This window comes from Eleutherodactylus coqui, chromosome 6, assembly GCF_035609145.1.
Source record: "Eleutherodactylus coqui strain aEleCoq1 chromosome 6, aEleCoq1.hap1, whole genome shotgun sequence".
Lineage (NCBI taxonomy): Eukaryota > Metazoa > Chordata > Amphibia > Anura > Eleutherodactylidae > Eleutherodactylus > Eleutherodactylus coqui.
The window spans coordinates 162,993,112-163,008,126 of record NC_089842.1 but is presented as its reverse complement, the minus strand read 5'-3'; the positions used below and the strand labels follow the sequence as shown (position 1 = coordinate 163,008,126).

The 15,015-nt window shown below is 43.9% G+C and overlaps 1 protein-coding gene across 3 annotated transcripts in view; it reads left to right on the top strand.

The window, feature by feature from the left end:
- The first annotated feature begins 19 nt into the window (after positions 1–19).
- The window catches only part of PRPF39 (pre-mRNA processing factor 39), a 30,355-nt gene continuing 15,359 nt past the window's right edge, over positions 20–15,015 (top strand). Inside the window, exons 1-6 of one of the 3 annotated variants that reach the window (XM_066608102.1) lie at positions 20–178; positions 1,981–2,288; positions 5,544–5,669; positions 6,267–6,385; positions 11,195–11,362; positions 14,335–14,488. In XM_066608102.1, coding sequence (XP_066464199.1) covers positions 2,004–2,288; positions 5,544–5,669; positions 6,267–6,385; positions 11,195–11,362; positions 14,335–14,488 — 852 coding nt within the window. In that variant the 5' untranslated portion in view covers positions 20–178; positions 1,981–2,003. Of the gene's footprint in view, positions 179–1,980; positions 2,289–5,543; positions 6,135–6,266; positions 6,386–11,194; positions 11,363–14,334; positions 14,489–15,015 lie in introns of those variants that run through there. The other 2 variants (XM_066608103.1, XM_066608104.1) reach the window with 2 other exon arrangements.

Here is a 15,015-nt window from a genome sequence, read left to right as displayed (position 1 = left end):
TGATACCTCAGGCGGGACGTAAATACGTGCTTACGTAAGGCGGGGCGGCCCTTTCTGGCGGCGTGTTGTGGCTTGTTATCGCCACCGGCGCTTGGAACGAGCTTTCTTGTCGGTAGTGAATGTGCGCAGTGTGGCCGGTGGTGTAGGAGAGGACACCCGGCGGCGAGGAGCGGCGCTGGTAAGTGTGTGGGAGGGGAAAATGGCGGGAAGCGCGTCTGGGGCCGAGCGGGAGGGGAGCCCGCACCGTGTGGCGCCACCCTGATAGGCGCCCATGGGGTGTGTAACGTGCTCGGCCTCCCGCTCTTACCACGCCGGGCGCTGCAGGAGCGGGGAGTTTATTTTACAAGGTCCCTAGCCCGGGGGGAATGGCGGCGGCCTGTGGATGGTGGTACTTGTGCCACAGACCTGCCCCCTGGTAGCTGTACCCCCGGAAGGATTAACCCCTTCTAGGATACGGTCACACGCAGCTGGATTGTGGCTCATTTTCCATCTCGGAATCCTCCCTGTTTCGGCAGAGACGCGAGCGGAACCCAGGAAGCAACACACCATTTTTTTATTTTTTTTTGTGTGCAGTCAATGTGTATTTTGTGCGTACGACAGGTTTTGCGTAGGCGCCGCCAGCTCGCACGTGAGGGGCATCACCCCCACCCTGAGTTATATACGACGGCGGTGGCAGCCATTTGTGCAGACCTACTTGCGCACCTCCCTCCTGTCTCTGGTACGCAAATACACACAAAATAGAGCAGGTACTGTTTTTGTTTTGTTTTTTTGCGCCCCTGAAAACCGCACCTCCAAAAATAATACAATAAAAAAATATATTTATGTACTATTGTGCAGAAAAAACCCACTAAAATCTGCGTGTCTGAAGGAGACCTCGGGACCCTTTCACACGGGTGAGATTAGTGCGTTGAGACGCACAGACCTCGTGTGAATATGATCCCCGTTCTATTGGATTGGGTCATAAACATCAGCCATGTTTTCCCGTATGGCGCCACCATGTGGTGACAAAGATCACAGAATGTCCTTATCTCTTCATGTTCCTCGGAGTGCAGCGTCCGTTGATTTTAGAGAGGCCTTGTATACATTGCCCGGCTCCGGTGTGAGTGCGCTGCCAGGGTTCCTACTGAAATCAATGGGAAACCCTTCCGATCCTCTACTGGGTGCAACAGGAAACAAACTGCGGCATGTTCTATTTGCTGTGGATTTACACTGTGGGAGGTCTCCATTAATATAGCATATAAATGGAGACCATGGTTTTCTGCGATCACTCTCAGGCACTATCGTGTTTTTAAACACGGTACTTCTGCGGCGTAAATCCGCAGGCATATCCCACAATGCTTGTGGGCATGAGCCCTTAGGCTGGGTTCACACGGGGCGGATTTGCCGCAGAACTTGGCCGCGGCAAATCCTCATGCGCCCGCTAATCTCGGGATCAGCCAGCCATGTGGATGAGATTTCTCAGAAATCTCACCCACATGGGACGGCAAATCCGCTGCGGCTAAGCCGGCAGAAGCCGCTCCTGCGGCGCGGATTTGCCATCCGCAGCATGTTCTCTCCCCTGTGGCCGCGCTCTTCTCTATGGGAGTGCCGGACGCAGCGCAAGAGCGAGCGGCCAGGCCGCTTCAAAGCCACCGTGGGTTTTGCAGTGGCGGTTCTCCCGGCGGAAATCTCGCGTTTTTTTGCAGCGGCCAGATAGCGAGAATCCACCCTGTGAGAACTCAGCCTTACTGTGGATTCACATCAAAATCCAAGCCACTGGTGTGGATTTTCTGCTTTTAGAAAATCTTCAATTGTGTGAATGTACCCAAGGCCGGCTTCACACGGGCAAGGTTTGAACCCTCTCTTAAATGGAGAAAAATGAATTGAAAATACGCTGTATAACATTTAAAAAAGAAAAAACATACTACATCCCCTTCTTGGTGATTTTATTTATTTTTTCTTGCCAGTGAGTGTATACCGATGACACGTTCTCTCTTACAGATCCACGAGAATAGTGTGCCAAGATGCAGGATCCCACGCCAGATCCTAGTCCTGTGACACAGGATCTGGAGAAGAAAGCGGAGGCCCCTGTGGAGCCTAATAAAGATATTCTAGAAGTGACTGCCATGGAACAATCTCCAGAACAAGAAGCTGCTAATGAAGTAGAGGAAGCAGCTGAACCCCCTGAAAAAGCAGTAGAGCCTGAGCCGCCTCTTCCTGCAGAATTTGATAAGTATTGGAAAGCTGTGGAAGCAAATCCTGAAGAGTTCACCACATGGACGTACTTGTTGCATTATATAGAACAGGAGGTAAGTACCTGTCTTGTCACATAGCCTCTATAGCATGACATCTGTTTACCTCTCCTATACCTTCATAAGGCCCCCTGTCCACGGGCGTTGCGGTATCCCACGGCGGGAGCAGGAGCCGGCGGACGGATCTCCGCTGTCAGCCTATCTGACCGGCTGACCGCGGAGAATCGCGGCAATTCTTAGCATGCTGTGAGTGGAGAATCACAATGATTCTCTGCTCGCGGACAGGGGGCCGGCGCTTTTTTCATAGCAACGCTATGGAAAGCTTTTGACGGCGTGATTCGTCGGCGATATCATGCCCGTAGACAGGGGGGCCTAAGTGTCTACAGGCCCAACTCATTGAACCAAACTGTAACTGTTCTGCACAAGTCGGTAACAGCTGTTTTAAAAGTGAAGCAACTTGAGATCTATTTTATAAGCACTCTTTCTAATAAAGTATCAAACTTGATTCTAGCGCAGATGTTGCTCTTCACAACTGTTTGTTTATTTTTATATGATAGGTTAGTGGAAAAGCTATGGTATCTGCATGATCAGTAAAGCCATTCTTTAAAGGTCTATCCCCATCTTGTGATGTGATAAATCACAATGCTTGGATATGCCGACACTTGAGTGGTTATCTGACTTCAGGGACCCCTGTAATCCTGAGAATGAAGGGTAAGCAGCACTGATTTAGTTCTGTCACCTTCACTGCATCAGCCTCGCTGTTCATTATCTGGAGAGCTGCTCAGCTAAAACCTCAGTGTCCCCCTTCATTCTCATAATTGATGGGGGTCCCAGAGATCCTGGTGATATGCCATAATTTTACAGGATGTTATTGTATAATGTGTGAGGTGGCTGAGCCTACACTACAGTTCATTTTAACACCTTTTGTACAATAAACTAGGTTTGCTTATATTTTTACAGAAATACTTTTTTCTTTTTTAATTGTGGGGTTAAAGGGGTGTTCTGAGAATTTAACTTATTTTGATGACCAATACATGGTCGTGGGGACCCGCTGCTTGGATCACTGCTGATTCCTGATGCCACTGTAGTTGTGCTCAGTAGAGGAAACGGAAAGTGCTGACTACAGTGCAGAGACCCAAGTTGGTATTGAAGGTGCAGCTTCCATTGAATTCAACAGGGCTACGTTGACATACTGTGGTCTGTGCTTTATGCTTCCTCGATGCCCACTGCCACTACGGTCAGCGGAGTAGCCAGTCACTGCCGACCGTCTTTTGACATGTCAATCATCAATAGCAATAGTTAGTCCTAGAATAACCCTTTCCAATCCACTGTCTGACTTTTAAATACATTATGACTGAAGGCTGTACAGCTCCGATGTCGGAAGACGTCCGGCAGGGTATTCTTACTGTATATTACTGGCCGCTCTGTTAGGGGCCTCTCCAGCATGTCCCATACTGCAGTACTGGCTTTAGCCAGCAGATGGCGCTATTGTATAATGGCAGAAAGAGAAAACCCCCTAGGAAACCCTGAATCCAAAATTGGATTGCAAAGGGTTATTACTAATTTATAATCTTTATAGTGCCAACATATTCTGCAGTACTGATGGTGTATGTGGCAAACCTAGTTGGACATTACATGCAGTATTAAACTAATAAACTTCAATAGTCAAGTCCTTGTTCACAAGAGCTTAGTCTATAAGGAAAGTAGAGCCGGTTTGTGTCTGGCCATCTTTTTCTGGATAAGGTAGTATAACGCTGTACGAGTCACTAGTCACTATCTGTGCACATAAAAATAATGAAGGGCCTTTTAAGTGAGTGGAGTGTGGGACTTACTAATGGCAGAAGTGGATCAGGTTCTGAAGAATGTAATACACATAAGTTACATGTGGAAATGCGGTCGGCCTTCCTAAAGATGTGCTTTTCAGGGAACACTTAAAATTGGATGTTAGTGATCAGAGTAGTGCATCCCAGAGAACTGCTGTAGTATATGAAAAAGTCTTGGAGAAGAGTGGGAAGTTCATTTTATGGAGGATGTTCCAAAAATTCAATACTAATACAAGCCTTGTCTAGGTATCCTTAAAAAAAAAAAAAAGTTTTATTTTATTTTTTAAACCCTAGCCTGTTAAACTTTAAACTGACAGTGTGTACTTCCTATGTAAACCATCTTTCAGAGGGGTTTTCTCTTGTAGTTGATGGCATGTTAGTAGGGTATTTAATCCCTTCCGGTTTGCTCGGGGTCCAACTGCTTCTACCCCAACAAACCTCAGTATGAAGGCGCAGTGTTATGGCGCTTCTGACTCCAGCGTTGCATGGATCTGTCGCACATGTGAGTTGTGTTACTGGTCTGTTCGCTGGGTGGACAGAAGAATCGCTACACATGGAAAAGGTCTGTCACTTATGGGATAATGTCAGTGGTTTTCTAAGACCTTACAGCTTGTCTCTGCTGTTCGTAGCAACCAATCGGTCCAGCTTATTGATAATGTGCTGCTAGCCCATCAATCCACTCTGATTGACAGTCTTCTAGCTATTACATGGTCAGTGAGGGAAGAAGGGCCAGGCTAGCAGCACCTTATGAATAAACTGGACTCTTCTTCTGCTGGAACAATCTTTAAGTCCTCCAAAGAGACTGACAAACAAATGCAGTGGCAGCACACATGCTTTGCCACAGTATTTATTTCAATTGGAAAGCTGAAAATGGTGGCTACCTCTAGTGCTCCAATTCATTTCAATGCGAGCGTGGAAGACAATTGAGCAGCCTTAACTTGGATATTTTTGGCGCTCCTATCAAAATAGATGGAGCTGTGGTTGAGCATGCATGCGGTTGCTCTATTCATTTGCCAGTCTTGCAGGGAAGGGTGGGGCACAGAACTCCCATTCTGGTAACTGGTGGTCGGGTTAGGGAGGAGGTTAGCATTTGGACTCTCACAGATCAGCTACTTTTTCCCTATCCCTCTGTACAAGACCCACGGCAATTAGTTGTGCCCCAGGCCAGTTTGTTAATGACTAGAGTTCATTTTTGCCAGAAGCAGACCATTCTGATCCCACTGTAGTGGCCCAGCTTGGTATTGCGCACACTATTGAAGTGAATGACAACTTTGCATGTCATTTCAAGTTTGGAAACTACAGTGGGATTGAAACTGTCTGCTTTCGGCAAAAATAACTCCGGTCAGTAGTGCACCCGTCATTGTCGGGGTCCAACGCAGCAGACCCTTTAGGATAGGCCATCAGTGGTTTATAGCTGAACAACATCTTTAATGGTATTTAGTTTGATCTTAAGATTACCTGTTTAGCTCTTCTCCTTTCTTTTATCCAGAATCACATTCAGGCCTCGCGGAGAGTGTTTGACATGTTCCTTGCTCGTTATCCATATTGTTATGGCTACTGGAAGAAATATGCTGACCTGGAAAAGCGGAACAATAATGTCCTGGAGGCTGACGAGGTAATTGTGGTGTTATGTAGACAGAAGATTGGACATTGGCATAGGGCCCGGTCTAGGCCCCCGTGTAAGGTCAAGGCAGGATTATTACTACAGCATTTGTCACTCGGCGTGACATTTGTCCTAATATCTCCTTTCTTTGTTGACAGGTTCCTTAACTCTCCACAGTTTGTCAAGCTGTGCAGTGCAAGCCAATATTACACTGCAGCTTAACAAGTAGGGCAGGGCTTTCTGTCATTCGTTGTGTGGTGGCTTAGTTTAATTTTTGCTGGTTTACATTTTGCTACTTGTTTATTGAATTTGTGGTCAGACGCTGTGAATGAGAATCTAATGGGTCTGTGCCTTATGGTCTGTACCCCAAAGCCAGCCCTCAGCTCCTGCTAAGAATACAGCTGCACATTGAAGATCAAGATCCTGCAAGTGGAGCTCAGAACATAAGCCATGTTCTATTCAACCTCCACTTCAATGGTAATGGCAGATTTTCACTGAAATTCCAAATACTTAGCCTTTGTAAGGTTGACCGGATACAAGTCATTCTTCTCGAACAAGAAGTGTATCATTCTCCTTGGTGTATCTTCTGTTTTTTATCTTGCTGTATAGGTTTATCGTCGAGGAATTCAGGCTATTACCTTAAGCGTTGACCTTTGGATACATTATCTTCAGTTCTTAAAAGAAACTTTAGATCCTGCTGACCCAGAAACGTCCAACACTATGAGAGGGTGAGTTATGCAAGAGTTTATCAACTGGCTACTATCAAAATTGTGGACATACTGCCTCAGCCCATTGATTTACAAGCGCTATGTCATGGATATGTATACACAGACTCGGACTTCCCCTTGTACTCATGCACACTCAAACTGGCTGAGTCTACTTGTTTCTGGCAATAGAAGTGGTAGAGAATTGGCTGCTTAGCACCATGGGCTCAACACATTTCCTGCGCTATAGAAGCTAAAATAAAATATAACTTGTCTAATCCTCTTTTTACACTGGTGGGGAAAATGTTCAAAAATTTATTTTCAAAGCCTTTCCCATTTGGTAAAAGCATGATAACTGGGATATCAAGTTTCTGTAGCCTTTTTTTTTTTTTAACTTTTGCACATAAAAGCACTTTAAACACATTTAAAGAATAACAATTGAATCTGCATCACCACATTCTAAAACCCATAACCTTTTTATTTTTCTGGCGACGGAATGATTTGCGGTCTTCTCTCTTGCAAGAAAAATGTCAGAGCCCATGCACCACAATCGTCTTAACAGGCGAATGCCCAATAAAGGCCCCCAGATCTGCTGTCTTTGTGTACCTTTAACATTGACAGACGTATTGCAGTGTTATGATGGATGAGTCGATCACCTCCTGTAGTCTCCTAGTACAGCGGTCCCCAACTCCAGTCCTCAGGAACCACCAACAGCTCATGTTTTTAGGATATCCTATGGCAAGAACACCTGTGGCAATTTCAGAGGCACTGACAAAAATTACATTACCTGTGCTACACTGAAGAAATCCTGAAAACATGACCTGTTGGCGGTCCCTGAGGATTGGAGTTGGGGAACACTGTCCTAGTAGGACTTGCCGTATATACTCAAGTATAAGCCTAGTTGTTCAGCAATTTTTTTTTTTATGCTGAAAAAGCCCCTCTCTGCTTATGCTTGAGTGAGATAAAAAATAAAAACCCGCAGTACTCCCCTCCCAGCCTGCGTCTGTGTCCCGGTGATGCGGCAAGCTGCTTGAGCATTCTCCCCGCTGTCATCTCCCTGCTCAGCTTTGAATTCCCCCGCCGTCAGCGCTGTGTAGGTAAGCGCTGGAATTGGATCGAGCACCAGCCAATCACAGCCGGCGCTCGATTATTCACAGCCATTCAGTGGATGACCTCACTGAACGGCTGTGATTGGTTTATCAAGCGCAGACTCTGATTGGCTGGCGCTCGATCCAATCACAGCACTGACGGCGGGGGAATTCAAAGCTGAGCAGGGAGATGACAGCGGTGAGAATTTTCAAGCGTCTTGCCGCACCACCGGAGAGACCATCGCGCCGGGTACACGGGCTTATACTCGGGTAGGCTAATACTCGAGTATATACGGTAATTTTAAAACCTTTATAGCTTTTTAAGACAACACATACTCCCTTTTTTCCCATTAAAATACTGGTTTATATAATAGTGTTACATTAAGTTATTAGTATTACTGCATGTGTAGCTTGCTTTGTAGCCCACATGCTGAGTGTTTGAAAAATAAATTGCCAGGGTTTGGATTCTCCTACCCCCCCCCCCCCCCCTTCACTTTGCCTTTTATTAAAGTGGCTAAAAAGTTGTATGTACCCCAATAGGGTACCAGTAAAAAGTACATCTTGCCCTGCATAAGACAAATCCACAAAACTACCTAATACCATATTGTGAACAGCACAATTGTCTTTTTTTTTTTTGTTATATAGCCTTATATGGCTATGTTGATGTGAGAGGAAAGGTTTTAAAAGGCTTTCTGGGGAGAGAAGAGTCAAAACCCTCACAAGCCGAACAGGTCAGACTAGTGTTCAAAATGTCACACGTACAAGTCAGATCTGTTTGATGGGTTGTGACAAGATTGTGCAATTTTGGAATTTTAAGAAATGATTGTGGAGTTTTCCACTTAGCCCATTGATTTTTGCCTCTTACACTGAAATGATGGGAAAGGAGGGGGGGAGGGGGTCAAAACAGTGACCTAACCACTGTATCTCTAAATTACCCCCACAATGCCTGATGAACACATTGTAGTGAACCAGCTCACGAAGTGTCCCTGGAGTATATTGAAACAGACCGAAATGGGCAAAGCATTTTTTAATGGCAGTCTTCTATTGCATTTAAAAAAAAAAAAAATTTTTTTTTTTTTACAGATGTCCCTTTCACTGAGGCAGGAAAGTGTCTATATTTGGAAATTTGAAGCCCTTTCAAAGTATAGACAATTTAAAACTAAAGTTTATTAAGAATATCTTAAAATGTAGGGCTACAGACAAGAAGTCACTGCATGAGTCTTCACTCGCTTTCTAAGTGGTGAGTGGAGCGACGCAAGTGATCACACATAAGACTCAGACATTAAAGGGGTTGTCCCGCGCCGAAACGGGTTTTTTTTTTTTTCAACCCCCCCCCCGTTCGGCGCGAGACAACCCCGATGCAGGGAGGTAAAGAAAGCTCACCGGAGCGCTTACCTGAATCCCCGCGCTCCGGTGACTTCTCTACTCACCGCTGAAGATGGCCTCTTCCTCCGTGGACCGCAGCTCTTCTGTGCGGTCCACTGCCGATTCCAGCCTCCTGATTGGCTGGAATCGGCACGTGACGGGGCGGAGCTACACGGAGCCCCATAGAAGACTGCAGAAGACCCGGACTGCGCAAGCGCGGCTAATTTGGCCATCGGAGGGCGAAAATTAGTCGGCACCATGGAGACGAGGACGCCAGCAACGGAACAGGTAAGTATAAAACTTTTTATAACTTCTGCATGGCTCATAATTAATGCACAATGTACATTACAAAGTGCATTATTATGGCCATGCAGAAGTGTACAGACCCACTTGCTGCCTCGGGACAACCCCTTTAAGAGAGGAAGGACCTCTCAGTGATTCCTCAGCAGTCCCCTCGTTTCATGAGAATACACTAAGGGAGTGCGGGTTTTAATATGAGATTATATTGAGCAAATAAGATACCTCATTATTACATCATCATATTCAGAAACCACTATGATTTATTTTCATGCTTGAGGCCGTATGAGCCATTTATAAACCCCATAAGCCGCAAGAAGGATGCTTTGCAACTTTTTTTTTCTTTTCTTCTCCATGGTCTTTATAAATAAGGAAATTCAATACACGTTTCATTGATCTTAAAATTATCATCAATTCATGGCTTATGATTATGAGATCAAGCTGTCAATTGTTTCACAGCTCGACGCGTTTTACTAAGTGGTATTAGAAAGCCTGAAAGTTAGCCTAAGTAGTTCATGAACATGATGTCCAAAGTGGTGTGCATCAAGCAAGTGGATGTGGGTCCTGAAATGCTTATGCAGTTCTCTACCTTCAGTTGTTTAGTGAAGATGTCAGGGTTAACTGGTAGCGTTGTAAAGTTAGTGAAGGCCTGCGAGCCTGTATATTGAAACTATTTTCATTCCTCTTTGTAAGGCTACATTCACATGGGCGAGGGCAATATTGGGCCGAGAAACTTGGCCTGATATCGCGCTTGCCAACGTGCGGTTTTCATCCAAAAAGTCTCTCATCCCTTCTGTGAAATTCTGATCTTCAAGCGCATGTTTCATTCGTGTCAGAGGATCGTAACATTGAGTTCAAAGCGCAGCATCGCATTGCACTCGCATGCACATCATATGAGTGCCATGCAATGGCCTTTATGGTCCCATTGTCTGCGGGAACACCCAAAGATAGAACGTGCTGCGATTTTATTTATTTTATTAATCAATTTTTTTTCTCCTTTCTTCCAAAAAAATGGATTCCATATTTATGCGTCTTAAAACGTACAAAATCTGTGCGAGATTCTCGCCCGTGTCAATAAGTCCTTATGGAGTGCTCTCAAGTGTATTATCAGAGAGAAAAAAAATCTATTTGTTGATCACATCCTCTAGGGGTTAAAAAAAAATAGTCCCACGGCAGTATCCACTCAGTGTTTAAAATGTTTGCAGTAAAGGGTCAAGAGCAGCCAGCAGGAAATAAGATGTAGACAAATTGATGGACACAAGTGTAAAAAAGGAAAAAAAATTATGAAGCAAGATCCATAGGCAAAAGGGTACAAAAACTTGCACAAAGAAAATCACTAACTATCCTACAACATATATGCTTATCACAGGGTAAATACAAATATATAATCATAAATATGACACTTAAGTGCAAGAAGCATGAGACATAATTGGGGTTGCTTCGCATGACTGTATTTGGGCATGTTTTTGCACATGCAATGTGCGGTGAACGTCATTGGCTTCATTCACGTGAGCGTGTTTTGCGCAGAGAAAAAAAATGACCTGCTCTATCGTTCTCCCTGTTGCCCAGCAAAGGCCTCCATAGCAGTCTATGGGAGGTGTGCAAATACACAAGGGGATGCGTGAAACATTACAAACCGGCAGGAAAAAGACCACCTGGCCATTATTAGGCTAAATAGCCTTTTAATCCACAGAAACAGTGTTGCATGCTAGTGTTAACAAATTGGCAAATCAACCTCATTTTTAACGCAAATACGTTGCGCAAACGCCTTTACGAAGCTGCCCTTAATGTGCGGATAGGATCCTAGTCTGTGAAAAACAGCCTGTGTATAAAATAAACATTGTGGACAAGAATATACAAGACCCCATGTGTGTTGCTAATGTGGCTTCATCAGGTTTTTCTTGGATACCATTATCATTTTAATAGATTCCTTGCATGTATCTTGTGATGGATTTCCCCAAAATAGATTGGGGAAGTGGGGAAGGGTGTTGCTTGATAAACTGCCCCTGTATGGGAATTATATAGGTGAGCTTATCAATAGGGTCTGTGTAATGATCATTCTGATCCTTTTTCCGTCTTACAGGACATTTGAGCACGCCATAATGTCGGCAGGTCTGGACTTTCGTTCAGATAAGTTATGGGAAATGTATATCAGCTACGAGACTGAACAGGGAAATCTAAGTGGAGTGACCTCTATATACAGCCGTCTTCTGGGAATTCCCACACAGCTCTATGCTCACCATTTTCAAAGGTAAGTTTAGATGAATCTGGCAAGTTGTGGTAGTTTTTAAAATCTCAGAATATTTAAAGGCTATGTCCACTCTTGCATTTTTATCTTTTATCAATCTAAAATGAAGCCACTTAGTCTTAATTAAAATTTTTGAATTTAAGTTGTTTTTTTTTGTATGGTGCCTATGCACGCTGTCTTCATGATAGCGGCAACAATAACTGTAGGGTAATTCTGCAGTCCACGCTTTATGCTGTGTAATTTTTAGTTGCATTAAATGAGCGGGTGTATGTACGCCATGACTGTGACAATACAGTACAAGCAAATGCAAGTGGCTACAGCACTACTACTGATATTTAATGATCAAATTAAAATTGCTTAACGGTTTACTGACCACCTCAAAAATCATTTTGATCAGAATATAGGAGCCCAACTACTATGTCTAGGCGGCCTCATGCAGATGGCACCATTTGTTGACACTCCTCTTTAGGCCTTTCAAATGCTTTCTGGAAATGTAGAATCTAGCTGTATACTCCTTTTAGGCCGCTCTTGCAAAGGTGTCGGCAAAATGCAGTGTTCGAAATGGCGTTTACCGCATTGGACAGCGTTTGACGCACCCCATCATTGTGATGGGTGATGAGGTGCGCTAAAATAGAGCAGAGAGCGCTCGAAAAATCACAGCATTTACAACGCTGCATACAAATGCTATGTTGTGGGATCCCACGGAAATCGAATAAAAGCGTTTGAAACGACGCCCTAAATGCTGTAAAAGCAGGCTGAGAGCGCAGCCTAAGAGGCTTTGGGACAGATGGGTGGATATGATGCACAACAGATATAGGGACAACCATTCCTTTGCAAATGCAACAAAAACCAAGTAGGTCGGTAACTCTTGTAACAAGAGGAAGACTCTTTTGAGAGCCTTGATCTAGGATCTGTGACATAAAATCACCTCGGTCCCTTTTTGTATAGGTAAGGATTTGTTCAGACAGCTGGTCACATTTGTGTTCTATCGGTGTGTACATGCATAGAACCATAATGGCCAATTAGGCAATTCCCACAAGCACTATTCTAGTCCGATTTTTGTGAACGAAAGTATCCCATACAATGTCAACAGATCTTTGAAATTGGACGACACGTGGATGGCATTCATATGCTGATTTATTTTTTTTTGATTACCCAACCCCAGCATGCTTGTGTGGATAAGTTCTAAGTTGTTGGGCCGCTTTCACACGACCGAGGTTTGTGCGTTGCTAGACTATACAAGTGAATTTTATTTTTTCCATGCATTGCGGTGCGGGTAAAATTCGCGGCATGTGTTCTCTTTGGGCATTCCCTCGGAATGCCTCACCTATTGTTTTCAATGGGGCCGGAAAACACATTGCACGTTATGCAATGTGTACACGAGTGCTATATTAGGTTTCCCATTGAAAACAATGGGAAACCCTTTCCTATCAGCCTCTCCAGAGGATTGCAACTGTACTGAAGTGATGGGAGGCGTTTTAGACACAAACTCTTCGCATTTGCAGGTACATTGCACGTTCCCGAGCACGATATCGCGCTCAGCTGTGTAAAACTACCCTAAGACATTGTAAAATCTCTACAGTAGGCCACACTGGAACTTAGAGCATGCTATGCGTTGTAATAAATGTAGTTGCAGGCTGCTGCTCTAGCCCATAATAAAAAAGTTAAATGTCTCTTTTTTTTTTTTTTTTTTTTTTTCTCCTTGGGGGATCATGGATATATACATTGAGAAAACTCCTGGAAACGGGTTCTCTGGCTCATTAGTTGTATACTTGGTATTTGCAGAGTCTTACTTTGTAGGAAGTATAGATATTTTATATAAATTTCGTAAAATGGGTATTTTGACTTTTTTTACAAAATGCCGAATTGGATCTTAAGTGATGGCATATTAATATTAGTTTTTCGTTCTGTTTTAAAGCTGCATTTGAAGGTTCTCAGAATAGCAATTTTTTCATATGATTCCTTTTTAATATACTCTTAAATACACCTTATGTACTTCAACATGTAATGTCTGTAACAGATGTGGTTGTATTCCGAATGTTATGCATGCGCTATAAGGCAAGCGCTAAAGGGTTTGCCCACTTAACTGTTTTACCACCTATCCACAATGGATAAGTATCTGATCAGTGTGGGTCAAGCCACCAGGAGCTGCACTGACCAAGTACACAGGGGTCTCAAGTGTCCCTAAACGAATGGAACTGTGGTCATGTGAGTGCACTACTGCTCCATTCATCTGTGTGAGACTGCTGGAGATGGAGTACTGTACTTGTACTCTATCTCTGGTAGTCCTATAGACATGAATTGAGAATTAGTGTGCACGCGTAACCACTGTCCTATGGATGCGTGAGGGTCCCGATCGTTAAAACCCTCACCATTGGTTTCATAGGATAACTACTAAAGTATTTTGCCAGGTTTTTACATTGGCCATCAATGTATGATTAGTAAGGGGGTGTCCTCTCCAGAACCCCCAGGATTAAATGTAGGGAAGCGGCACTGCTGTACCACAGTTCTGGTACTTCAGCACAGCCGGAACACTTGAATAAGATGAGCCGCAGTACCAAGCTGGTACATAACCTCTTTGGTCTGTTTTGGTGGGTTTCTCAAGGGTGAGACCTCTGTTAGTCATACATTGACCCATCATTAAAAAAAGAGAACTAATGTACTTCTGAATCGTTGTTCTCATTTGAAAAGCTAATTGACAGACCTTTTCCTCCCTTAATAGTGTTTCTAGACCTTTGCGTGAGCTGAAGCTGCCAGCAACCTAACTTTGCAATCCACTGTCATTAACAGATTAAGTATCGCCTCATGCAGAGGGTTAATTTTCAGATGGTTTCATGGAGGGTCCACTGGACATGAAATGCTTCTTTACAGCTTGGGTGAATAAGAGTAGGTTGTATAACCTTCCTTCCTCAATTGATTAGATGCATTTGCATTTTCTTGACCTTTCACTGTATAAATTACATTTCCTCCTGCAGGTTTAAAGAGCACATACAAGATCATTTGCCAAAAGAGTTTCTTACTGGTGATAAATTCATTGAGCTGCGAAAAGAGTTGGCATCCGTTAAACATCATAGTGGATCTAAAATTGAATATCCCTCTGGCCTTGAGGACATAGCTGATCCAGCACAGGTACGCAAAGTTGTCTTTCTAACGTGGCTTTATACACTGCCTTAAAATTCCACAGCATTTACACTATAAGCCATGTGGAGGAGACTGCAGAAATCTCCTTAACGTGGTGTGGAAATTTTCTGCAACAAATCTGCAGCATGTTTGTTTATGCAGTGGATTTCAATTCTTGGAATACAAGGGTTAAAACCCACAGCAGATCCACAATAATATGCTTGGCAATATCCACTCCATCTAGGTGCATATTTGCTGTCGGGTTTTCAGGTTCAGAAAGCCCACTGCAGTGAAAACAAGACTTTCATCACTGCACCCCTCACCTGATTGTCACACTGTGGACTTCTCCTATGTATACATTACTCCCATGTGTTGCCACCCTTCTGTCTAATACGTATCACACATGATCTTGATTTTTAGATTGCTCTGCTTTCTTTTCCTCTATGCCACTGTTTCCCAAGTCCAATTCTCCAGCTACCCCAACAGGTCCTCCAGTGTTGCGCAAGTGATGTAATTGTCAGTGCCTCAGACATTGC